At 36.9% G+C, this 27,608-nt stretch overlaps 1 protein-coding gene across 2 annotated transcripts; it reads right to left on the reverse strand.

Annotated features, from left to right (window-relative positions):
* Window positions 1-1,426: 1,426 nt before the first annotated feature.
* LOC124841099 (sulfoquinovosyl transferase SQD2-like) lies at window positions 1,427-7,491 on the reverse strand. Of its 2 annotated transcripts, XM_088109800.1 has the most exons (12): window positions 7,385-7,491; window positions 6,829-7,029; window positions 5,689-5,755; window positions 5,434-5,504; window positions 4,660-4,777; window positions 4,486-4,559; window positions 3,157-3,212; window positions 2,991-3,074; window positions 2,768-2,855; window positions 2,602-2,679; window positions 2,381-2,437; window positions 1,427-2,024 (listed from the first exon to the last, which is right to left on the reverse strand). In XM_088109800.1, exons 1-12 carry the CDS (start codon window positions 7,399-7,401, stop codon window positions 1,535-1,537), a joined length of 1,401 nt encoding a protein of 466 aa, XP_087965926.1. In that variant the 5' UTR covers window positions 7,402-7,491; the 3' UTR covers window positions 1,427-1,534. The 2 variants fall into 2 exon arrangements, with proteins under 2 accessions (XP_087965926.1, XP_047173240.2); XM_047317284.2 differs by having other exon boundaries at window positions 6,829-7,482.
* Window positions 7,492-27,608: the final 20,117 nt, after the last annotated feature.

Below are 27,608 nucleotides of genomic sequence, written 5' to 3' on the forward strand. Positions count from 1 at the left end.
CTTGTTGTGTGTTTGATTATGGTTGATATAATCAGAAGATATATATCTTGTTGTGTGTTTGATTATAGTTAATATAATCATTATGTATGTATCTTGTTGTTATGATTGTTTTATCGATAGCTTACCCCAAACATGTTTGTGTTTGTGTGTTTGTGAATGAAATTATCAGTGATGATCATATAATTTGTTATACGTGAGCAAATAATGTTACATATATGTTCTAGAGGCGTGATTGAGTCGAGAGAAGATGAGAAATAACCTTGGGATTCATTTAAAGCTATTTTGTTTTACAAGTTAAGACATTATAATTGGAGTATTTCCTTCGTTGTTTTATTACTCGAAATAATGTAATTGGATAATGTTTTCTTTAAGTATGTTCCTGCACTATGCTAAATTTTGAATTTTACCGATTTTTAATAACTCGTGACATCTTAGTAATCGGAGTGTTACATAGTCTCATTTAGATTCCTAACAAATATACTTCGGGTAGTTTGAACGTAAGCATACAATACTTAGACATTTGTATGTTGAACTATATTAAATTCTTATGTTGTTTATTTCTCTCTTTTCTTTTATTGTCTCCTTCCTAATACCTACCTGGTTTCCATCCCTAGCGGAAGAGCGGTGACACTGGAAGAAGAAGGTCAAGTGAGGGAGATGGGTGCACTAGTGGAGGAAAGAGGCATAGATGGAGGTGGAGGAAGAAGATGTGCTGATGGAGATGGAGGAAGAAGATGTGCTGATGGAGATGGAGGAAGAAGATGAAGGAAGAATATAAGGTAAATGAGTCATTTCACAGATTTATTGGGTGGAAGAAGCTGCCTTAAGAACATTTGAAGTCCAAAAGTCCAATGTATTTTCTTTCCAACAGACCAAACTGGTATATTTTTTTCTCCATTCTTAATCATATGTCTAGACAATTTGGGTACAGGAACCTTATTATTTGCCTAGGCAAAGGAAATACCACTTTTTATTATTATTAGTCTTATTATACAAATATATTTATTGGACAGATTTTGTTGGACAAAAATTATGTCATGCACCTTTATTGGACAGAGATTTGTCCTGTCAACTATTTTGTGTTGGTTTCTTGGGTAAGTTTTGCATTTAAGGATTACCGAGATTAATCTAACTTTGATTACAATAATAGCACTCGAAGCACCAATGATCATGCATCTAAGTTCTTTCCCTAGGCATCCATTAAGTTATATGTTCTTGGTTGCACCATGTACCTTGTGAAACAGTCCCGAAAAATATCAAAGTAAAATCCCTGTGCCGCTTATGATGATGGTATAGTCTAAATGAATTTGGTAATCAAATATTTAATTTGATAGAATAGGGCATGAAGGATCAAATTTGTGGCCTTGATCCCCTTCATAATGACACAAAATAGGTTGCAAGCCACTGTAATGTATGTTCCCTTAGATTAAAAAAGAAATGAATGCATTAAACTATCAACTAACATTTATCAAATACAATACAATGCAAGCAAGCAAGAAACCAACCTAAACTTGGAAGGTGAAGTTGCATTACCTTAATTGACTTGTGGTGAAGGGAAAAAACGTTTTGCCAGCCATTGGAAGGGTCTCAACAGTTGAGCTCTTTTCTTGCGCCAGAACCAAATGGCAGCATTGTATTGTTCGTTGCGAATTATTCGTGTGGCTTCCTTCCAATCATACTTTTCCATCTCTTCACGCGCAGCTTTTGCCATGGTTTCCCTCAACACTTTGTTGTGCAAAAGTGGCTTTAGTTTACTCAAGCAATCTTCAAGATCTCCAGGATTATACAAATAGCTAGTTTTTCCGTCTTGATCTGCAGGGATTATATCAGGAATACCTCCCGCACGTGCCGCCACCACAGGTATCCCTGAAGACATGGCCTCCAAAACCACAAAACCAAGTGTCTCTGACTCTGAAGGCATGACAAACACATCTCCACTAGCATATGCTTGGGACAGTTCTTCCCCTCTTAGCATTCCAGTGAACACTGCAGGCATACCTTTAAACATTTTCTCTAGCTCCTCCCTGGTAGTTAACTCATTACTAGAACTTGCCAAAGTCTTTATTTATGTTTAACATTGCTTTATGTGGTAATTAGAGAAAATATCTTTAGAATCTTCCGAATTAGAGGAAATAGATATATAATCTTTTATTTTATTTTGTTTTCCTAGTTTTCATATTTTCTTTATAGGAGAATTAGATTATTACAAATAGAGGATATGTGAATGTACTTTTTTATTCACTCTTATTTTCAACTCTTTATCTATGGAGTTAGGGGAGTATAATATATATAATAGAAGTATGACACGTGGACTAAAGGCACCAGTAAGCACCAGACAGGTTTTTTTTAAAGAAGGGGTATTACTGTCAGAACTAGTCACCTGTATGGTCCATCACCAATGAAAGCGATTCGGGCTTCAGGAAGCCTATCCATGAGCCTGCCAAAAGCAATGAGTGCCCTTTTAGCTCTGGTAAGTCAATAACCGACAATGAGCAGTTTTTTCTGCTATTCCAGTTTATATGCTGAATTTTTAAGATTGACTGGAATCTTGAATACAAATACTTCTCTAAGTTATGAAAACTTCATAATGATGTTCCCTACCTTTTGAGAAAATCTAAACTCTTCTCTACTCCAAGCCGTCCAACATGAACTATCAAGGGTTTCTCAGGTTCACCATTGCTGTATGACAATGTTTAAGGATAAGATGAAATGCCATCATTACCAAAACCTGAACACAAGTAAAAAAAGGAAAAAGGATAGTCCAAACCTTAGTCTTAATCGCATTTCATATGAGCGGTATCGGGGATGGAATTTTTCAGAATCAACACCCTTGTTCCAAAGTCGAATCTTGTTAGCTGGATTCCAAGAAGGGAACGACTCCGTCAAAATTTTGCAGCATGACAGTAAGCATGCCAAGAAATGAATATTTTCAGATGCTATTACCAACTACGAATATGTTAAAAGACTAGATGAGAGGATTTTATGTTCACCTGCTGTGACTCTAGCTGCTAGGAGATCCCCTGCTATGGCAGCAGATGGAACCAGAGTCAGATCAGCTGCTCTGTGAAGAAATTCTGCGTCAACAAAAAAGATTAATGTTATATTTACCAATATTTGAGTCCGAATTAGGAAGAAAAAGAAAGAAAGTATACATACTTATGATCAACCACATGGGTTTCACCAACCAGCTAAAGGTATATCTTGGAATGTACCTGAAAACTAAACAAGATCAGCCATAAGTAATACATGATTTAAGCAGTTCTGGCATCATAGGATCATGTCATATCAGAATAAATATAAGCGGAATTGACATGTGATAAGTGTGATAATAACTTGTTTTATCATGCACTGAACCTCTTTATGTGTATTCACGTTATGAACTCTTTGCATTTTGGTATTAAAAGTCATATTTAAACATTTTTTTTGTTATAGAAGTGATTGCTACTTATCATGTTTTTTAGAGAAATGGAAAATTGAAGCCATGGAAGATTGTAGTCAACTCTGGCCCCTCTCCCAACGACCAAAAGCCTTGCCCGACAAGAGTGTAGACATGTTCGCTGGGCTAATCCAACTTTCTGCATTGATTTTAAAGTAGACTCTTGCCCAGCAAAAGTCTACCTTTTGGAAGTGAACTAAAAAGTGAAAACTTAAAGTGTTGCAATATACTTTTGGAGGGAGAACACAAAAAACACCTTAGGGAGCTGCTGCACGAGAGAAAATGCCTAGCAGGGACTTCCAAAGCTCGTCATTCTCTTTGCAAATTTTTTTTACTCATAATGGCTTAGAGTAGCCAACTCCCCCTTTCATTAAGGTTGTATGTGATGAATCTCTTTTATGTATAGTTTTTCATTTGTAATATAAATCTTTTCACAGTGTTATTTCTTGATGCTTAAGTACATGGCTTAATCATCCATGCTTTGGGTTGTTTTTAAACATTGGAAAACAATTTAGAACTTGTTCCTCTAGACTCATCAACTTAGGGTATAATAATAGACATAATATATTATCTCTGTGAAGCATTCTATAACACTTGATCCACATGCAAACTTAGTAAAAGAACTAAGAAATTGGTATTTTTGCATTAAAGTTTAGAACTCGCCTCTAAGGAATTAGGGTTAGTGAGCTTTTTGTATGAATGTTGGAGTCATCTTAGAGATGTACTGGATAGAGAAAGTGTACTGAGATGAATTCATGAAATCCAACTTGATGAATCTTTATCCTAGTCAGGTTATATAATCCAAAGTTTGGTTGTTTTGATTGTTTTAATCTATAATTACCTCACCCTCTAATTCTAATGAATCTCTGTTTTTAAGTCTTTAGTCAAAAACTAGTAAAATTTCACATTGAACACACAAATCTCTTAGGAAATGATATTTGAACTTTCAAATACTACTTGTATGAATAGTATACCTGCCAAAGAGTTAATAACAGGCAAATTAAAATGGTAAATACATTCAGAAAATATGTAACTTGAATAGAACTCACACAGGTACATGGGTGTGGTAGGACATGACAATAGGAACACACAATAGTTTGGAAATGATAAGAGCTCCAAAAACCTGAAAGTAAGCCAGCATTAGATATGTTATGTGACAAATAAGTCATATACTAACCCGAAAAATTATAACAAATGAGAAGATAGAGGAATTGCAGACCAACCATTATGCCTGGCGAAGATGCATGAATTATGTCAGGCTTAAACCGGGCTACCTCTGAAATTATTCTTGGACTAAGTGCCAAGGAGAGGGGTACCTTCTGATACAATGGGCAGGGAAAGCTGCATTTCTCAATGTGGTTTGGTATAAATGCAAATTATTAGTATAAAAAGCATGGTCGTGCTAGTTGCAGGAAAAAGTGTTGATTGTGTAAAAAGCAAATAAAATCTTGCAATCTTAGAAATTACAATGGTTATAAACACAAATTTCATATGCTTGTTTTTCTCTTCTTTCTCACATAGAAAACCTTGTAATTACATTAGGATATTTATGATTCTTGCGATTATTACATTAACTCTATAATAGAGTCTCCACTGTGTAATTCATGCACAGATATTTCCTCATACGTATCCACGATAGTAATCATATCCTTAGAGAGCATCTCAAATTGAATCAATAATACTAGGAAGGGATGATAATAGAAAATGTCAAAATGTCTCCACATACTAAATCGGATATCAAAATATCAAAAATCCTAAAGCGATGATAGTAGAGAAATTTAAGACTGAGTGCATAAATATATAACAGCAGAATATGAGGTAAGGGAATGACAGTTGACAAATTTATGCACCGAATAAAAGTAAGAAACAATAACTAACCTCACGACAGAAGGATAAAAGAATTGTGATTTAAAGCAAAAATGAGTATTACAAGTAGAACAAAGGATTGAGAAAGTGAAAAATGAGCCAAGAAACTTAAAGAGATCAGTGTTAGCAACCTCCAAGATCCAATTAATTTGGCTCCATAAAATTCCTGGGGCACTCCCTCATGTGTTGTCACAACCATCACCTATAACAGACAAATAAACATAACAGTTAGCATGTAATGTAAAAGAAAAAAAAATACAGGACAAATGTTTCAACACTGACTATAATGCGCAGAAGCTATCTAATCTAAATTTAGTTTTTTCGATAATGTACATATAAAGGAAATAAATATGTGCGTACATAGAAACATAAGTACAAAAAGTTACCTCATCTCCCATTTCGCGAAGGCATTTGATGAAGTTTTGAAACCGGTTTTTGTATCCTGAGACATATCTGCAAAATAGACATAATTTTGAAAACACATTTTTCCTGAATTCATGTGCTGATAATACCACACATCTTCCGAAGAATGAATAATGCAGAGTATAGCTCAAACTTATTTGGAGTGCAATGAAGAGAGAAGCTAGAACCTCGGTGGAGCAATTGTTCATCAACTTTCCTACCGTTAATGTATAGGTACATATATGTTTGGATATACTAAAACTATTTCACTCCAAGTATTCGGAAATCTAAGATGCAGCACGATAAAATTGCTAACATCAAACGTTTCTGATTGTTAAACTATGCTAATCAATTTGACAATCTTAATTCCAACGGACCACCATTTAAATCCAACTTCATAACAGAATATGCAACACAAAGGCTGAGTACAGTAGCAACGGTGTTAAAAGACAAAAATACTCAAAAACTGTTTCTCTATTATAGTATTATTTATAAAGAAGTAAATTTAAACCTAACTCATTCTCAAGTGGAGATTACCTCTACTTATATATTGTAAATTAGTATTATTTTTAGTGGACATATGATCTTCAATAGTGTTGTCAACACATTACCCTATACATAAATTCTGATTAACCAAATGTGGAACTTTGGCATCATCAAAGCCTATGACTAGTGTTTTTTAATTGAGATACAGACCCAGTAACATTGTAATTCACTATATTGCAAACAATTGTGGACAAATGCAACAACTGATACATTTGCAGAGACCTCAAAAACACCTCAACATTACGGTAAAAATTGCAGCTGGAAGCTGCAACTTAAAACCATGGCCATGTCACTTGACATAAAACTACACACTAACTTGGTCAATTCATCAAACGCCACAAAGTCAAGCCATACCACCACGTTGATTCGTTGAGCACAGCATGACATTTGCGCTGTTAATATGCTTTTTAATTTGCCTTGATGGCGTTGTATGCTACAAACTAACAAAAGAACAAATGAAGAAGAAAAACAACCAATGCAAAAGGCAACGAAGTATATCAAACACCACGCATGCAATGAAGCATTGGACACTACGCACAACCAAGAGAAAATCAAAAGCAGCAACAAAGGGGACTCACGCAAAGGGAGAAGGTTCAACGAAGAGAGCAATTCTCCGAGGCCTTGAATTGTTCTCATTATCGGAGCCAAGCAAAGCACCCTCGTTCTCCCCTTCTCCATGAGAATCAACCTCTGCCGTGGTGATATTTCCAGCCTCAAGCACAAAACTTTTTCCACCCCTCATAGCTTTCAACCCCTGCAAAGAGCACAACCGTGCTTCTCTGCAAGAAAGAGTGAAGGGTTTTAATCCTGAGGACTTAAAACGTTGAAATCTAGCACGATGGGGAGAAGACGATGAGGAACAAGAAGAAGAGGTAGTGGTAGATGAACAAAAGGGTGGAGAAAAGGAGGGACTTGTAGTGAATGCAATGGCTTTCATGGTTGTCAAGCTGCTATATACGATGTACGAGGAACAAGCTTTTGAATTTGGATAGAATAGTATCCTGCTAAAGTGGTTGTGTCGGAAGAGAGAGAATAATCCAACGAAGTTGAAAAGGAATCTACGGATGCAAGGTATAATAATGCTATTACAAATTATTCACTTTTTTCTCTATAGGACAAATTCTTTTCCTCCACCTTCTGAAACAATTCATGCCCAGTGAAAAAGTTATGAACAGGGTTCTGTTTCTCCCGCCTAACGGTGGTGACGCATACAAAGGAGCTTATTTTGTGCGCAGAGTTGTTGCAGATCACTGATATTTTATCACAATTTGTTACACTATGGTGGGTATTGGTTTTGACTTCCATTTAATCCACTAACTTAGATAGTTATAATAAGTTGATATGATGCATTTAACACTGTAATTTTGGATTCGGTTAGGATAAGATATAATGTGATATATTTACATGGATGGGTTTTCAAAGTTCATACTCAGTAGAGTATACAAAAATACTTATATATTATCGATTTTAAGTTTTAAGGTTAAGGGTATTAGAATAATTTTCATTTTTAAAACTAAAAAAACTCAAACCCTTACTCAACTCTCTCTCTTATCTCTCAACCTTTACCCTAACATTCTCTTTGTCATCCGTACAGTAGTCCCAACTGAAAAAATCAGAAACACTCACCTAATGCTAATTCAGATTCCTCATTTATCCAATTTATTTCTCTCTCATCTCCATCCTCTCTCTCATCTCCATCCTCTCTCACATTCACGCACAACAACCCGCGACATCGCAATTTATTATTCTTGCTCTGTTCGTTCATTTGTTTACCACTTTAATAACAAAATAATTGATGATGTTGATGTTGATTTTTTATTGGAAGACTGTGCTATATCTTTTCCCTTCTGATGGTTATTAAATTGGTAAAAAACTAAAGTCTACAATAATTTCAAAACTAAAAAAAATAAGAAACCACACGAAGACTAGTATAAACTTATAATAGTTGCAAAGCATTTAGTTTCTTAATACCAATTTTGATAAAATCATAAAAATGAAGTTAAACTATGAGCGTAATGGTAACAAATTTATTAAGTTTAAATTCCAATTTGAAATTCAGTACGTTTTGTTTTTCTTAATTTCACTTCTACGACAAATGATAAATCAAAATGACAACATCATTTTTATAATTTTGATAAAATCATAGAAATAAAAGGAGTAGAAGTTAAACTATGAGCGTGATGGTAACAAATTTATTAAGTTTAAATTTCAATTTGAAATTCAGTGCGTATGATAAATTAGAATGACAACGTCATGTTTATATTACCAAACAAGTTGGAGATGTGAATTGTTTAAAATAAACTTACATGATATAATTTACTTTGGAAAGTAATTTTCTAGTCCAACCAAGAGCTAATAGGTTCATTATGACTAGTTTACTAATTTTTGGTTGATTTTTAATTAGTTGGTGGAGTTTAGCAGAGACCATGGGAGAAATAGAAAATGTCGTGGAGTTCAGTAAACCCTACCTTAGAGCATTACAAAAAATATTAATATTTCCGACGGATTTTTACCGACGGATCAATATCCGTCGATATATCTTAATTTCCGACGGAATTACCGACGGTGTTTTTAATCTTTTTTACCGACGGTCAAAAGCCTTCGGTAAGGCCGTCGGTAAGTGACATGCACATTACCGACGGATTTACCGAAGACTTTTGGCCGTCGGTACGTGACATGCACATTACCGACGGATTTACTGAAGGCTTTGGGCCATCGGTAAAAAGAGCGGGATTTTTCCCGCCCATTATTTCGCTAGACGACATTACCGACGGATTTACCGAAGACTTTTGGCCGTCGGTAAAAAAGAGGAATTTTTCGAGACCAGCTTCGCATCCAATGCCAATATATGTGGCAAACACTCATTTCTGCTCTCATTTCTCTCTATCTTAGTCTAATACTTCTTCCTATCGTTGCTCTCCACCGCCGCTGCCCTCCACCGCCGCTGCCCTCCACCACCGCTGCCCTCTACCACCGCTGCTCTCCACCACCGCTGCTCTCCACCACCACTGCTTTCCACCGCTGCTCTCCACCGCCATTGCTTTTCACCGTCGCTGCCCTCCCGCCTCTGCCCTCCACCACCGCTGTCCTCTACCACCGTTCTCTCCACCACCGCTGCCCTCTACCACCGTTCTCTCCACCACCGCTGCCCTCTACCACCGTTCTCTCCACCACATTTTTTGGATTAGGAACATTTATCTTACAAATCTGAGAATTGTAGAAAAACTCTCCATGATTCCCTATAATTTTAACTATTGAAAATAAATGGTTGTTTGATACTTTGGACATTAATTTGTTACTCGCGTGATGCCGTTTTGGTGGCGGAGTTCGTGAAAATGTAAAAACAAATTGACACAGCGATGAAGGAAGAGGAAGAAGATGAACCAGGTCGCGACATTTACCGACGGATTTACCGAAGGCCTAGATCTTTCGGTAATTACCGAAGGCTTTACCGACGGCCAAAAGCCTTTGGTAATTACCGACGGACGAAGGATCCGTCGGTAAAGTTTACCGACAACGTTTTTACCGACGGTATATTGACCGTCGGTAAGCCGTCGGTAAATGCTAATTACCGACGGATTTTATACATTACCGACGACTTATGACCGTCGGTAATCTCAATCATTCTTGTAGTGGAGAGACCTTGACGCAATAGTGTTGCAGATGTCGGGAGACGATGGTGTCAATGGCATGGAGGCGATAGCGAGCGTTGACGACGTTAGGGTGTTGGCTAGTAGGAGTGTGCATGCAAAGATGAGAGAGTGTTCGAAAATGAAGTGAAAGATACGAATGAAATGAAGGGAAACTGAAATTAGGGATTTACGACTATTATGACATGTAAGTAACCAACATAGAGTCTTACTATGATAGGTCTTCTAAAACCTGTCATAATATGTTTTCATCATAATATTAATTTTTTTGTTACCGCATCCTATTTACTATGATAGGTGGCTTTTACTTGTCATAATATATGTAACTTTTATTACGAAAATGTCATCACTACACCTATTATGACACATTCCCTAAAGTACATCATAATATCTTTTAGTTTTATTACAAAATTCTACCAGTCAATGTATTATGATAGGTGGATTTCACCTCTCATAATAAGTCGTCATAGAAAGCTCTTTTTTCACTAGTGATACAATATGAAGTACTAAAAAGAAAATATAAAGAGTCACATAACACATTTCTATTGAAAAAAAAATTACATATAAGATTTATTATATCCAATTCTATTAGTTACTTTTCTACCTTCGAAATATAAAAAATGGTAAAGAGGATGACAAGGTTGAAGTGATAAATCAATTTTTAACTCCTTTCTCATAGCAACTTTTCTCAAGATCTCTGGGTTAAATATTACCTTTTCAACAACTCCTAAAACGTGATTTGTCACTTAACAATCATAACTATCAGTGGATGAGAGGTCATTTTTTAAATAATGTTAACTTCATTTATTCATTAAGTATTTTTTGTCCAACAATTATAATGCTCTTCTCATTAGTTGAAAGTTTTGGTTGTTGGGTGAGGAGATCCTGAAATGACTTCCTTTCTTTGCCTTCAAAGTTTTCACTTTTCTACAAACAATTATACAAATGATAGTAACTTTTATCTCTAAAAATGTTAAACCATAAATTTGACATGAAATAAAAAAAATTCATGACATAGAGAAGAATGAAAAGGTCTAATTAACATGCTAAAATAAGTTATTATCACACTATTTAAGCAAATAAGGAATAATAACGTTTGAATTTGACTGAAGCCAACCCTTGAAGCATGAACATATATATATGTGAAGGTATGAGATAAACACCTCTCAACACTAGCAAAGTTACCATTTTACAAAAGGCAAAGTTACCATAAATTTGTCAATATGATAAAGAGATGCCAATATTCTCAACACATTACCATTGAAGAGTGAACTTGGATCTCAGACATGATTAAGAATCTCACACATTCTAAAGCTTTGACTTGCTTTGCTCAAAATGATAATGTGAGAAAAGGCTAAGGATATGGTGGATACATATGAGATCGTGATCAAGTTCAAAGTTTACATATTAATAACTCAATTGTAAAAGGTCAGTCATCTACAAATTAATCATGAGAGGACAATCTAAATACTAATAATTGGTCATAAAAACTTCTTCATATCCTAAAACAATAGAACAAAAGGGTCACCAACTCAGTACATTAATTAGCTTTCTGATAGGCGACGCTCCGAGGAGAAAACGAAACTTGAGAGATCTGGACTCCTCGAGGCCTCCTTGACATCGATGCGCAGCGAAAAGAAGCAGAAGAAGCAAAAGAAGCAGCGGAAACAGCAGAAGAACTAAGAACCCTAGGTTTGGATGATTAATCGGTGAAAACCTAGGGTTTGAGGCGGAAGCGGCTTTGAACGGTGGAGAAGTGATTTAATCGGCGAGAAAGGTGAGGTTCTACGATGACAGTGTGGTTCGTGGTGGAAGAGCTCTCTCTCGAGAGTGAAGTAGATGAAGATTCGCGAAATGCAGATGCAGTGTTGTGCTGATGGAAACTCGCGATGACTAAGCTCGCGTGGCAGCGATGGAGTAGTCAATCCACGCGGCTGGAGCAGAGTGGAGAAACCAATGATTACGTGGAGGTAAGAGAGTTCTGGAATGTAAATGGAAAATGAAAGATGAAGTGTGAATGGAAGGTGGCTAGAGGAGATCCTTTGAAATTCTCTAGCTTTGACTTTCAAGGGAATTAATTTCTGGAGTTCTCTCTACAGAAAGTTTAATTCATTATTCTCAAAAGTATCTTACAAGAGGTGGTGACATGTCTATATATAGGACTAAAAGTCCCTCCTATCTAGCACATGCCTAGCACCTTTTACACATGTTTTAATAAAAGTAAAAGAAATCCTATACTGAACTAATTGGGCTTGGGCCCCGTCTATCACTTTCTAACCTAGGGAACTTGTGTACCTACCTACTCTTGAGTTTATTAGCACACTAACATTAGTTGAATATCTTGAATAAGCAAAATCAAATTCAATACATAACAACTTATATTCACTTTAGTAGAGCTTAAGGAATACAATCAAGAAATAAAAAGTATTATCTTTTTATTCAACTCTATTTATGAGAATTAGATATGTTAAAATAAATTCTAACCTGTAGCGAATCTAATTCACCATAGATTTGAATTAAGTTGGGTGGAAATTTTCAGTTTTTTTTAAAGAGGGTTGAAATGAACCTGGTTTACTTAATCCATGGATTAAAGAGGTTCGAGTCTGGTTGACCTGTCACTACAAAAATAATATAGTATACCAAGGAGTTTTTTTTTTTGGCGATTTCAAAAACCTCTATTAACTTCCTGCGGTTTTAATAATTTAATTTCTTTTTTTAAAATAAAATTTCCTACGGTTTGGTACACAAAACTAAGCTTTTTTTATTTCTTATTTTAAATTAATTTTTGGCGGTTATTTTATAAACCGCTTGTAAGTGTTAATATTTTGCAGCTTTCCTTTTCTTTTTTTCATAACTTCGAGTATTTATGTTTCCCTGCATAGTCTTCATTTTTCTTTCTTTCCTTCTTAGCTTCCCTTATCCCTAACCCTTCTTATTCAAATTTCTCAACACCTTTCACATTCTTTTGTCGATCTTTCTTCAGAACCGCTATCGTCAGTTATCGCTTATTATTTTCCTCTGCCACTTATTTAGGTCAGGTAACTCTTTCTTAATCTCTTTGATGGAGGCACAAAAGGTGAAACCCTGCGCCGCACACGAAACAACCCGCAGCGACTTCTCTGGTGTAATCCAGCGTTGGCCTAGCCGCCAACGATGCCACCTCGCCGAAGACTGATGTTAGCAATGTTTCCCATCACAACCCACATAATCTTATTTTCAAATCTTATTATTGAATCATTAAAAGAAATGTTAAAGGTTAATTACTAATATTCCTGTGTTCTGATATAAGAAATGTTAAAGGTTATTGAATCTGCCACAACGCTATTTGCTGCTTATATTTTTAGTGAAGAAAAAATAGTAGAATTTATGCATTGTATGTTACTTTAGTGTCTACAGTTGGTCAAACAGTTGCAAGGTCAAGAAAAAAATTCTTTTGGAGATGATGCCTCAATAACACGAACGAAAATATTTCAACGGGACTTTGGAACGTGGATGAAACTCCACTTACAACAGAGAATATTCTAGCCTTCACAATGCAAAAGATTGAGTTCATGGGGGTTGAAGGGTTGAAAATCGAAGATGATATGGCAGAGAAAAGATGCTCCCTATGATGCTTCACCACTCTAGACAATGGAAGGAAACAAAGACAATGATCTATTACGGACAGTGAGAAGAAAAGGCTAATTGCAATGCACTAGTTGATTGAAAATTGGGGAAGGCAAAGAAAAAAGGAAAGCATGCATTGGTAAAAGAGCAAAGATTTTTGTGGAGCATTTCATCAAGTATAGTGGCTGACATGTGACTCAACCATGAGAAAAACATATGTTGATTTGTAGAACTAATACAAACCTGATACCAATTTAAGTGAATACTTTTGTTAGTGCTTGATGTTTATAGAAAAAATGATTGTAACAAGTAATTACTCGTGGGTCATAGTTAGCTAGTTGCTTTTTGTAGAACCAATAAAAACCTCGTACCGATTTTTTCACTTATAATTGATGTTTGAATCTATAAAATGTTTTGCTTGTAGTATATATAAATTTTTTATTCTCTTATAATTGATGTTTGAATCAAATTTTCTATAAAAGTATTTATTTTTAATTTTAAATTATTTTATTGTGTATTTTATTATTATAGAATTTTTATGATAATTAAATCATTTCAAATAATATAAGTAAAACAAGTAAGTATTAGCGGTTTTGAAGAATCCCAACAACTACCAACGGTATTGAAATGAAAAACTCCCGCAAGTACCTCCCACAAGTACTAGTGGTTTTGAAAAACTCCCGCAAGTATCGATGATTTTGAAAACCTCCTACAAGTATCAGCGATTTTGAAAAAACCCTGCAAATACCAGCAGTTTTAGAAAACCCCAACAAGTATCGGTAGTTCTGGAAACCCCCCGTTAATTATTGTCGACGTTGCTTTTCTTAGCGGTTTTCATAACTACGACAAACATATTTACCAGGGATTAAAACCATTATTAATGTGAAAAATAGTCCCTAGTAAAGTTGGGCATTTTTGTATTGTGTAATCCATCAACATCAATATTTTATTAGTATTTTTATCAGTTTTTGTGTTTTTTATTAAAATTATTCATTACTTCTAATTATATAAGTTACAATTTGGTCTTTTTTAAGTACTAGGATATTGTTTAATAATATTTGACTAATTTAGAGGTTTAATTTATTTGTTTATCAAGCTATATATATATATATTGATACTTTAATTTTCAACTACTATTTTATCATAATATTTTAAGAATTAAGTTAACACTTTGATTTCACTGTTACAAAAATTGAGTAAATCCATTTTTATTGAACTGCAATAAATTTATTAAATAAATTATACAACAAAATATTTGTAAATGATCCGACCAACTAATTCAATAATTTGTGAAAATTTGAGTCAGGTTACAAAATTTCTAATTCACAAAAAGCGAAATTGATTAAGCTGACTAGTTTTTAGCTCATTTGTGGTGAGTCGATCCGTGAACCGGACTTACTTTGACACCTCTAATAGAAATTCAAAAGTTTATATGTACACATTTATAAAAAAAATAGTATAATATTTATCTCATTATTTTTATATTATATTATCTTATTATTACTATTATTTATACTTTTACTTACTTAAATATAAAAAAGTCTTCCATATTGAACATTATTTAATATTCAAATATAAGTTCATCATCAAACAAAAATCCAAATTTTAATAAAAATTTAGTTACTCTCCACTTCCATCTCAATAAGTTTAATATATATTTCTTTTTTATGATTAACCAATTTATAAGTTTTTGATTTATTACCAATTTAATAAAGCAATTGTTTTCTTTTTCAAATTAAATTTTTTAATTTTGTATCACCTATAATCATCGGTAGAATTTTTTTTTCTTGTATCAGAAACCAGTTAATATTATCAACCTCTTAAAATCTTCTTCATAGAAAAAAAAAATAGAATGATTTTTTTCATAAATTAAAATTATCTTATTCATAATTTAAAAAATTATATTAAAAAATTCTACAAATTGCCTTATAAATAAATTGTTTCATTTCTATTTCTTTTCTTCAATATATATATATATATATATATATATATATATATATGTTATGTAGTAAGATATTTATTAGATAAAATATCTTAGATATTTTAAGTGGTTAAGATATTTATGAGTAACTAACCACATTTTTAGGTAAGGTTATTTTTTATTTTGACTTATAAATACAATGACAGGGCAAAAGTTCAGGTAGGTTCCCTTTACGTTCCACTTATGCCAGAGGAACTCTAGATAATATTCTACAGTGATAATATAATCACTTTCTTGAGAGCTGAAGCTCCATACCTCACATCTGACTTGGAGCATCTTCGCAGGTACCTCCCCCTCCCTTGGCGAAAGCAGACGAGCGGTACGAGCTGAAGGAGCGCGAACGACAACAATGGAGGAGAAGAGAGCGCCCCAGACATTTAGAAGCAACAAAGACACACCGGAAAATATTTACACCGAAACATTTTGGCGCCCACCGTGGGGCCGAGTGTCATCCCGCAGAAGCCACAAGAGGAGCGCTCGGTCTCGACGAATCACTTCTTCGGATAAGGCTACTCCAACAAGATGAAGCCGCCGCATCGCCGCCAGGATTCTCCTCCGTGAGCCATTGACGCCACTATGAGCACCTTTGCGAAATCGTGCCTCATTGTAGGTCAGACCCAGCGCAGAGACAGCCCCCAAATCGGGTCCGTCTATCAGCCTCTGTCGCGCCACCAGGCACTGCTGTCACAGGGGCACCATTAGGTCATCCCCATTGTCCCCACGACCGCACAATCCTGCAAACCAAAAACCCTAATTTCCCAAATCACAGCCCAAAGATCGCGCACACCACTTACAAGGCCGGAGCCGCCCAGACAACAACCTTCGCCTCTTTGTCACCAAAACCTTATGTGGCATCTTCAACCGCGCCGGTGCCGTCGCGAGGTCACGGCCGAGTCTGACTGGCGATTCTTCCAGGAGCTCGGTTCCAATCACATGAGCAAGCTCGCCGGCAGCAAACTCGCCGTTTGCATGGTCGACTCCCACACGAGAGATCGCCAAACAGATTGCAGACTCAAAACCCCGTGCCATCCACCTCGCCGTTCGGTTCCGCCTTCGCGCCATCCGCAGCGCCTTCAAGCCAGGACTAGGTTTGCGTTTCCGCCACTACTTCCACATTTACAATTGCAACCCCTATGTTGAGCAATTCCACCCCGGGTGTCGCACTCAACCTCCGTAACCGTGATTCACGAAGTCATTTCTCACGCCTCTTGTGCAAACTCGATGTCACTGCCATCCACTATGAACGCGACAGCTAACACCTCTGTACTGACCGGTCCTCCCGACACATAGAACGAGCGAGCGGTTAACCCAATGCCGCCCACCCAGGTCACAATCATGACCGAGCGTCCAAACTAACGTTGTTCGAGCTTACACAGACCGAACGGTCATCCAAGGTCGTCCATCTAGGTCCACCATCAAGAACGAGCGTCCAATCTAGGATTGACATTTGACCAACCGTACATAGAACTAGCGGTCTTCCAAGGTCGTCCTCATCCGGTCGCCCAGTATGCAGGCCCTATATTAACAAGTACATAACAAAGCGATCGTCAATAAGCGATCGTCAACCTCCAAGAAAGGACGATCCTGTCACCGTGAAAGATAATGCCAGTGACGCATTCATCGGACAAACGTCAATCGCCCTCTATAGCGATCGCCTTAACAGCGATCGTCCAACAACAGGATAAGCGATCGACAGAGTCCAGGACAAAACGATCCCGTCATCCTCCAAAGGTCGCCTAACCAGGTCGACCATCAAGAACACCTAGCGCACGCCAATTTAAAGGCAATCTACCTATTATGGAACTTGGTAGGTGTCCGTCAACTCGCCCCTCAAATCGTTCGGCCTTCTCGGCCCCAAGCGTTCCACCATTTGGCCGTTCGGCCTCGCAGGTTTTCGGTCCTTCCACCTCAACCACCAGGCCATTCATGGCCTCAAATTTTCAACCATTCAACCGCTCGACCCTTCATGGCTACGAGCACTCCAGCATTCGGCCATTGGGCCTCCCTGACGATAAACCATTCGGCCTCCCTGACGTTCGACAGCTTGGCCTTAACCGTTCGGCCATTCGCTCTCATTGGCGTCCGGCTGCTAGGCCTCAACCCTTCGGCCTCAATCGTTCAGCTTTCCGTGGCCTCGAACGTCAAGCATTCGGCCTCACTGACATTCGGCTACTCGGCCTCACTGACATTCGGCTACTCGGCCTCTACCACATTTGGCCTCACTGTCGTTCGGCCACTCATCCTCCACCGCTCGGCCATGTATGGCCCCACATGTTCCAGCATTCGGCCTCATTGACGCTCAGCCATCCGTGGCCTCAAGCGCACCAGCGTTCGACCATTCGACCCCTCTGATGCTCGGTCATTCGGTCTCATTGCCGTTCGGCAATTTTCAGTCTCAAGCATTCCAGAATTCGGTCTCACGGACGTTCGGCCCTACTGAAGTTCGGCCAGTCAACCTCAATAACGTTCGTCCGCTTGCCTCAATCGTTCCGCCATAGGTCTCATTGACGTTCGGCCACTCGGCCTCTACCGCTAGGCCATCCGTATCTCAAGCGTTCCAGAATTCGGTCTCACGAACGTTCGGCCCTACTGATGTTCGGCTAGTCGGCCTCAATAACGTTCGTCAGCTTGCCTCAATCGTTCAGCCATAGGTCTCATTGACGTTCGACCACTCGGCCTTTACCGCTAGGCAATCCGTATCTCAAGCGTTCCAGCATTCGAGCGCCACGGCCGTTCAACCCCACTGATGTTCGGCCATCCGGCCTCAATGACGTTCGGTCACTTGTCCTCAACCCTTCGGCCTCAATTGTTCAGCTTTCCGTGGCCTCAAGCGTTCAGCATTCGGCCTCACATGCCTTTCGGCCTCTACCGCTCGACCATACATCGACATGAGCGCTCCAGCATTCGGCCCTACTGATGTTCGGCCATTCGGCCTAACTGACGTTCGACCGCCAGGTTTACATCTCGATCGAACGGTCTCACCTATATGTTTAATATTATGTATCTTACAAGTCACAAGAACCAATCAACCGAAGACCGAACGATCTTACTCTCTCAACCGATCGGCCTTATAACATAATCTATTTTCTACGCTAATTTTCTAAATCCTGTAAATGCATTAATTTGTTTGGCTACTCTTTTTCTCGTTCTACAGTGCAGATAAGCACATCTTGTACATAAAGGCGGACGCTAGAGAGCCGTTCATGCTGAAGCACTAAAAATTGGGGAAACACTCCTAGACCTGGTAGATGTTCGCCCTAGAACACCCAGGTGCATTGAATAAAGGGATACACTCCCGCTGGTAGATGTTCGCCCTAGAACACCCAGGTGCATTGAATAAAGGGATACACTCCCGCTGGTAGATGTTCGCCCTAGAACACCCAGAACATCAAATTTTCAAGCATTCGGCCGTTCGGCCTCAAAGGTATTCGCCCTTTGGTTTCAACCGCTCAACCATCCATGGCCACGAGCGCTCAAGCATTCGGCCATTCAACCCCACTGATATTCGGCCGTTCGGCCAAAGGTATTCGCCCTTTGGTTTCAACCGCTCAACCATCCATGGCCACGAGCGCTCAAGCATTCGGCCATTCAACCCCACTGATATTCGGTCGTTCGGCCAAAGGTATTCGCCCTTTGGTTTCAACCGCTCGACCATCCATGGCCACGAGCGCTCAAGCATTCGGCTGTTCGACCCCACTGATATTCGGCCGTTCGGCCTCAAAGGTATTCGCCCTTTGGTTTCAACCGCTCGACCATCCATGGCCACGAGCGCTCAAGCATTCGGCCGTTCGACCCCACTGATCTTCGGCCTTTCGGCCTCAAAGGTATTCGCCCGTTGGTTTCAACCGCTCGACCATCCATTCGGCCGTTGACCCCACTGATGTTCGGCCATCCGGCCTTAATGACGTTCGTCCTCTTGGCTTCAATCGTTCGGCCATTAGGTCTCACAGACGTTCGATCACTTGTCCTCAACCCTTCGGCTTCAATTGTTCAGCTTTTCGTGGCCTCAAGCGTTCAACATTCGGCCTCACATGCCACTCGGCCGCTACCGCTCCACCATACATGGCCTCATGTATGCAAATATTCAACTGTTAAACGTTCGACCTTCGCAACTATTAAACGTTCGGCCTTCGCGGCCTCAAACTTTCCAACTTTTGGCCATTCGGCCTCGCATCTTTTTGGTCCTTCGATCTCAACCGCTCGGCCTCAGTTGTTAAAACGTTCAACTGCTTGGCCTAGGGCAAAGAGAAAACCCATAAAAACCTGCCGTTCAGTCCATAGATGAGCAACGACTGGAAACACGCTCCCTAACACAGCGAATACAGCTTCCCTCATAAGTCCTATAGTTACCACGTCCATAAAACAGAACGGTTAACTCGGACTTGGGGGGCATGTTATGCAGTAAGATATTTATTAGATAAAATATCTTAGATATTTTAAGCGGTTAAGATATTTATGAGTAACTAACCACATCTTTAGGTAAGGTTATTTTTTATTTTGGCTTATAAATACAATGACAGGGAAAAAGTTCAGGTAGGTTTCCTTTACGTTCCACTTATGTCAGAGGAACTCTAGATAATATTCTACAGTGATAATATAATCACTTTCTTGAGAGCTGAAGCTCCATAACTCACATCTGACTTGAGCGTCGGAGTATCTTCGCAGGTACCTCCCCCTCCCTTGGCGAAAGCAGGCGAGCAGTACGAGTTGAAGGAGTGCGAACGACAACAATGGAGGAGAAGAGAGCGCCCCAGACATTTAGAAGCAACAAAGACACACCGGAAAATATTTACACCGAAACAATATATATATATATATAATCTCTCACATGTTTTTTGATATATTATTCTTATGTTTACTTGAATAATCAAACGTTATTTTTTATGTAGACCTCTATTTTAAGTGGACTTTGATTTGAAATTGTGATAATTTTGTTGTAAAAGGATGAGAGAATCACGAACAAATTTGCTTTTTGCAGAAGCTTTGGCACTTGCAGTAGACTCTTTCATGTTGGTATCTTTAATTATTATGTGTGTAATGAGTTTTGGTAGAGACATTTGTTTGTGCCTGTGTTTCAACTATTGTTTGTAATCTGTCTAGGATGGCGGCAATTTCTCGATCAGAAGTTCTGAAACAAATTCATCTGGTAGCAGAATATTTTCTGCTTTGATACCTTCCAACAACTTGTGGTACTCATTGATTTGAGTTTTTATGTCATTGTCTTCAATCATCTCCAACCGGTAGTAGTTTCCTATGACGAACCTTTGTCTGACGACATCTTCGGTAGTGTATTTGAGAATCAAGGAGTCCCAAATGTCTTTTTGCTTCCTTGTAGGAACAATACACATCGAACAAATCATTAGAAAGTGCACTGAGCAGAGTGTGTCGGCATACCTTATTCGCGTAAGTTCACTCTTCAACTAGTTTTGAGTTTGAAGGAATAGTGGAGTCGGACTTCGGAGATGAAAGAGCAGCAGCAACTCCATACATGTCTAAAAGGGTAGACACACATTCTTGCCAACGTCGTAAGTTCTGTCCAGAGAAAACCTCGATTTTTGACACGTCCAGAAGTGATTTTGCGAAGACTGTTTGGGTTCTGGAAGTAATGGTTTGGCTCTCCGAAGGCATGTTGTTGATGTCAGACATAAGTCCTTAAGATTGTTGTTAAGGATTCAGAATCACGAACAAAATTTCCTGAGGCATGTAAAGTCACTGTCCTTAAGGACTTATCCACGTGTTGCGCAACAGTAACTTCCCAGAATATTTCTGAGGATCTTAGAACTAACAAGAATATCTAAAAAAAGTATAAAAGTAACCCAAAATAATTTTAAAAGAAGAAAAGAGCTAAAAAATAAACTTCAAAAGACAAAAGAATGAAAAACTGAATTTTGTGTGTTTTGGAATGGAGAAATAGCTCTATGTTTATAGAGCTAAGGAGAAATCAATTAAATAAAAGAAATAAAATTCATAAAGATTTTTAAGTTTCGAATTAATTCACATTGAAAATTTTAACGTTGGAATGTTTAATACCGTTTGCCAATTAAAGCAGTAACGTTGCAATAGAATTCAATCTCATAATTAATGCTTTTTTAACTTTTGCAATAATATAATATTAATATATTATAACAAATTTATCGTTAATATAAAACTTCTTTTTCATTCTTATTCATAAATCAACTAATTTATCCGGAGATTAGAAATTGTACCTTAATAAGATAAAAAGCCTTCATTTTATTTTATAATAAAGTCATTATTTAATCTTTTATTAGGCAATGCTGAGTGCAAACCACTTTATAATATTTGTTTTATAAATAAAACACATTAGGTTGAAAATTGCATAAAACTATATGTACATAGTTGTAGTTTTATCAAATTTTTAAGTAAAACCATGTGACTTAAGTTGTTTTATAGTGTTGAAATAAAATATTTTGATTGAAATGATTAGCATATTTTTAATATTACGTTTTAATTAAAATTAGAATTTTGAATTCATAATCTATACTATCTACATTATTATATAAAGAAATTTTCTTTTTCAGTTTAGACATTTTATTTTAAATTTTACCCTTTAAGTATTTTTTTAAATCAAAATAATATTTTTACCAATTTCATTCTTTTAAGTGACTTTTTTTAAATTTAATCGATTTTTCAGTTTAATATTTTTTTCTTTGAAATTTAACTATTATTTTAAATTAAAAGAACTATTTCTAAAAAAAAATTATATGGAAAAAGATAAAGCTACCTACAATAAAATTATAAATATTAATTAAATTTATTTTTATAATTATAATAAAAATATTAAAATGATTTATTTTTCAACACACATGATGTGTTTTAACTAATTTATATAATGAAAACATTAAAACTCAATATTGTTAGAAAAATTATTTTAAAATGTTTAATTATATTATTTATAAATTTTTAATTAGATAATTTGTATGAATATTTTAAATTTATTAAAAATATAAATTTATTTATAATTCATTTTAATTTTTTTTAAATTATTAGGTAGTTTTAACTATTATAATTTTTTTGTTTTAATTTTTAAGTTTATTAGATTATTTTTTTGATTTTATAATTTAATTATAAATGTTTGAGTTTTTCTATTACTTTTTCATTTTGTTAAAATTTTGTTATAAAACAAATTATATGACTTTTTAAAAATTATTTAAAAAAAAATTGGTATTGATATCAAAATTTTGAATGATTTTTTTAGGTACTTTTATGTATTATTATTTTGGTGTTTATTTTTAAGTTTACTAGATAATTTATAATTGTTTAATTTATTGTATTAGTTTGTGATTTTATCATTTAATTATAGATATTAAATTTATGGTATTATTTTTTGAATAATGAAAGTTTTAAATAAATATTAAATATTTACAAATTAAAAGAGAGTAATGAAGAAGAATAAAATCCAAGACAGTAGTAAGACGAGTAAGAAATCTAAAACTGAAACTGGTTAAGAATCTTTGATCATATTTTTTTTTTGGTTTTTTACAAATTAAAACAACTTAAAAACGTTTTTAATTAGAGGTGAAATAGACATTTAATTAAATTTTGGAAATGCATCATGAAATCTTTTGGAGGTATATGATGAAGCTCGAGAGTTACTCCCTCCATTATCACATACTGCTCCCTACACATGTCCATTTCTCTTACCCTTCAGTAATATTTAAACGAATGTGAACATACGTTGGATTCTTAAACGGATGTCAACATTCATCCACGGATATCGAGATCCGTTGAAGGACAAACAAATGTCGATATCTAATCCGTTTAAAAATATATATTCCAAAGCTTGTTCCTCCACGTCCCCTAATTGCCCAAAATAGGTCTTCTCCCATGACTTTCGTATCAAGGATTTAGCCATTTGTGTCAACCAGTTTTGCATCAAGAACATTATCAGCTCCAAGACCATACTTTCTCATCATGGATCCATATGCACCTCTTGTGATGTGCCCTCCAACACCCAGGCTTGTGCAAAGGCCTGCAAGGAAACCATGAACTGAACTTTTCTCATATATTCTGTAATATACTTCTCCAATAGTGGCACCAGCTTGAATCCAGACACTGTTGTCTTTTATATCAACATCAATGGAGTGAAGCTTGGACAGATCAAGAATCATGAAAGGGGGCTCGACTTCAGAAACATACGAGAGTCCTTCATAGTCATGGCCACCACTACGAACTCTCATATGAATACCAAGTTTCTTTGAGCAAGTCACTGCCACTTGGACATGTGAATCAGTCAAGGGTGTGAATATAAACTCTGGTTTTGACGCTGAAGGCACCAAATACCTTAGGTTCTGTGCAGAGGATTCAAGGATGCTGGAAAATGAAACATTTTTTGGAGTGTAAAATTAAGGCATAAAACGGAGCTGCTTTGTTTGAATAGAAGCTAAGGCACTGGTCAAAGTTTTCATCATATGAAACTAAAGCTACTAATGAAAGGGGTGTAGGGAGATTTAGAGTCTTAAAAAAGGTAAATAAAATTAAATGGTAAAAGTTAAATTAACATAGGGTACTTTTGAAATTAAAAAAAATAGGGTTAAATATGTTTTTAGTCCCTAAATTATCACGCGATTTTGGGTTTAGTCCCTACTTGAAAGTTTTGTTCCTTTTATTCCTCTTAGTTTTGAAACTATTAACTTTAGTCCTTAAAATTTAACGACGTTAAATTTTCTTTCATGTGGCAAACGGCGAGCCACGTGTTATGCCACCTTCCTTCGTTATTGTGTGCCATGTTTCTTTTCTTCTTCTTTTTATCCTCCTGCGACTCCATAGTCTCCTCCACCTTCACCTCCTTCGTCTCCATCCCCAGCTCCGCTCCTCCGCTCCTCTACCGGCGACGCCTTCTCTGCATATGTTGTTGGAAGAAGAAGAAGAGAAGACGCGAGTAGAAAGACAAAAAGGTTCCCAAGTAGCGAGTAGAAAAAGAAAACAGAAGTAAAGAAAACCTAAAACCTACCCTTGAGCTCGCCATAGCACTGACCTGATCTAGTTCTTTCAAAGTTATTCATCTATTTAAATTGTCGCCACCCAGATGCAGCTCCCAGCTTGGTTTATGTTTCTCTTTTTATTTAGAACTCCATACCAGATTGTTGTTTTTTTTGTCAGATACACTTGATGAGCCAACACTACTAATGTCCCGGGGAAGTCAAAGAAATCCAATTTTTGAAATCTTCAAGATTCTGATAAGCATATTAACAAAAGTCGAGACAAATTCTATGGAGTTTCAGTTATGGATGCATTTAAAAAGGATACGCAATTCAAAACCTGAACAAAATTCTAAACTCAAGATTCAATCAGAATATCATAACAATTTCAAGAAGCTTAGAACAAAAACTGTGGGGTTGAGAACAAAATGCGAGTGAACTCGTCCTGGCAAAATGAATGATGTATATGAATGTGAGATAAAAAATGTTATTGGGACGATCAAGCAAGGAAGAGAAGAGAAGAGAAGATATTGTCAGAACTCAAAATCCTAACTACCACCGCTTAGGGATGACAAAAACATTCGCGCCCGCGGATATCTGCTGATAAAACCCACGACGGATAGTTACTATCTGCGGATATTTATTACCCGTGGGTAACAGGTAGCAGATATTTCAATACCCGCTTCTAAACGGGTCGGATGCGGGTTTTATACTATCCAACCCGCGAATACCCGTTACCTGAAAAAAAATAATAAAAATTTAATTAATATTTTTTAAAATTAAATTTTTTTATTACTCTTAAAAAGGGGAAATTTTAATAACAATGACTTAGGATTCCTTTCAATGACCTTTTTTTATAAAAGAAGAAAAGAAAAAAAGGGTTACATTACTTTTGAGCTAACTTTAATAGAGATATCAAACATATACGTAGAATCCTATTAGAAGATTCTCTCTTAATGGAGGACTCTTTTCTTCTTCCTTCTAGTTCAGCTCGTGCAGGGAGTAGGCTCCATTCCCTCTTCCTCTCTCTCTTGGTTCTGATTGGGATTTTGTTTCGATTTGGGATTTGAAATTAAGGTTTTAATTGTTTTCTAATTTTGGGGGTTTCTTTTGTACGTTTTGATTCACGTTTTGGGAGTTTGTTTCTTGATTTCTTCCTTGTTGATTGGTGACACGATTTTGGGGTTATGATTCGAAAGAGTGTTTTGAGTTTCTTTTGGATTTTAGTTCATTGATGTAGATTGGATTTTTGAAGACCCTGGTGGTTATCGTAGTTTGGAGATTTCTGTGATTGTGTTCGTTTTCAGAATTTGGGTTTAGGGTTCCTGTTTGCGTTCTCTTGGAAATTCTTTATCATACATTGATAGATATTTGTGGATTAATCTTGTGACTAAATTGAAACTTCGTTACTGGGTGTTTCTTCCTCATATCTTTTTTTTTTCTCAAAAGTTGTTCAGTATTTGTTTTGTTTAACTTGTTTAAAAATTATATTGTGTCTTTTTAATATGTAACAAATATATTAAAATTTTCTCTTTAACTTGTAATTTAATTTAAACCTTATTTAAAAATTCACAAAATATATTTTTTAAATATTTGTGGGTTGAAAATGGGTATCAACGGATATTCGCAGGTTGAAATAAATCCAAGGATTTTTTTAGGCGGATATCCAACGGGTAGCGGGTCAGGTTGCGGGTACGGTTTTTACATGCGGGTCGGGTTGCGGGTAGACACTATCCGTGCCCGACCCGACCCGACCCGTTGCCATCCCTACCACCACTCGGTCTCAGTCATGCACCGCTCGATCTCGGTCATGCACCGCTCGGTCTCGATCATGCACCGCTCGGTCTCGGTCATGCCTCCGCTCGGTTGCCAGGACTCAATCCACTCACCGCTTCACCGATCGCTCGATCTCAATCATGCCTCCGCTCGGTCTCGGTCATGCCTCACTGGAAATGCATCCTAATAGTAAAAGCTTCATTCAGGATGAACAACTCAATGCAATTGAAGTTTTCAAAATCAACAACACAACAGGTAGTCTCACTGAACCAAACCCAGACCCTCTTCCACAAACCCCTAATAAACAAATCTCAAACAAGAAAAATAGCGACACCAAGAGACCCCTAACTGCTGAAGTTGCTGGTGCAGTTTCCGGTGTCGTTTTCCTCTTCCTTATCACTGTTTTGTTCCTCATCAAACGCAGAAAGAACGTCTCTATCAACAGGACATACCGAGAAACCTCCAATGGAAGTCCCGTTCACCGTCTCATCGAACAGGTTTCTTCCTTCTCCTCCCCCTTTTCCTCGCTTTATTCCCTCACCGTTTTTTGATCTGTTAATTGCGTTAGTTGGTTGTGATTACGAATGTAGCACTCCATTGATTACTGGCTCTATGCGGATCTCATCACAAGCACCCCAATCTCGAAGAGGCTCTTGAACAATGTCATCAGGATTCACCAGGAGGAGGCAATCACTTTTCCCCAATTAAAAAATAAAATAAATTAAAAACACTAATATGATTTCAGAAACCAAAACGTCGTGGCACAGTAACTCGCATCAAACGTGGCTCGTCGTTTGCCACATAAAAAAAAATTAACGTCGTTCAATTTTAAGAACTAAACATAAGAGTGTCAAAACTAAGAGGACTAAAAGGAACAAAACTTTCGAATAGGGACTAAACCCAAAATCGTGTGTAAAAACATGTTTAACCCAAAAGAATAATAAAAAGGTGTAGGGAACACTTGGGGTGATGGAGGGAGCAACTCTCGATGAAGCTCCCTTCTCTTTCTTGTACGTGGGCCTCCTATAAAGCCCATTATCTAGAACTTGATGTAAATTGATCATAATGAAATATGTAAGTTGCTTCTTCTTGCAGCTCCTTTCATTACTTCCTATACCACCATTGACTTGATGAAATTATAATTGTACCCTCTTCATTTCTTTTCCCCAACCTGTGTCTAGTCTCTGCACACCTCCCTATATCGGTGACAACACACCTCTTCACTTCCATTGTCACTGTCAGATCCACAACATGGGAATGAATGAGAAGAAGATTGAGAAGAAAAAACATGGAAGAAAAAGGAAAAGAAGAAAAATTGAGAGGTGGGAGAAGAAATGTAGGGTCGGAGATGAAGGAAGAAATATCTTCCAAAACACTTATTTTTTCCACTAGTGTAGTCAGAGGAA

Source organism: Vigna umbellata, chromosome 3 (genome assembly GCF_029865625.1).
Source record: "Vigna umbellata cultivar VRB3 chromosome 3, Vumbellata_1.0, whole genome shotgun sequence".
NCBI lineage: Eukaryota > Viridiplantae > Streptophyta > Magnoliopsida > Fabales > Fabaceae > Vigna > Vigna umbellata.

Bases quoted from the DNA above. Each gene is read 5' to 3' on its own strand.
- LOC124841099 (XM_047317284.2), bottom strand. From the start codon at position 7,187: ATGAAAGCCATTGCATTCACTACAAGTCCCTCCTTTTCTCCACCCTTT. The intron at 5,505-5,688 runs GTAACTTTTTGT...TGTCTGTTATAG, and splicing joins TTCGCGAAATGGGAGATGAG to GTGATGGTTGTGACAACACA. The intron at 2,856-2,990 runs GTGAACATAAAA...CTTGGAATCCAG, and splicing joins AGCAGCTAGAGTCACAGCAG to CTAACAAGATTCGACTTTGG.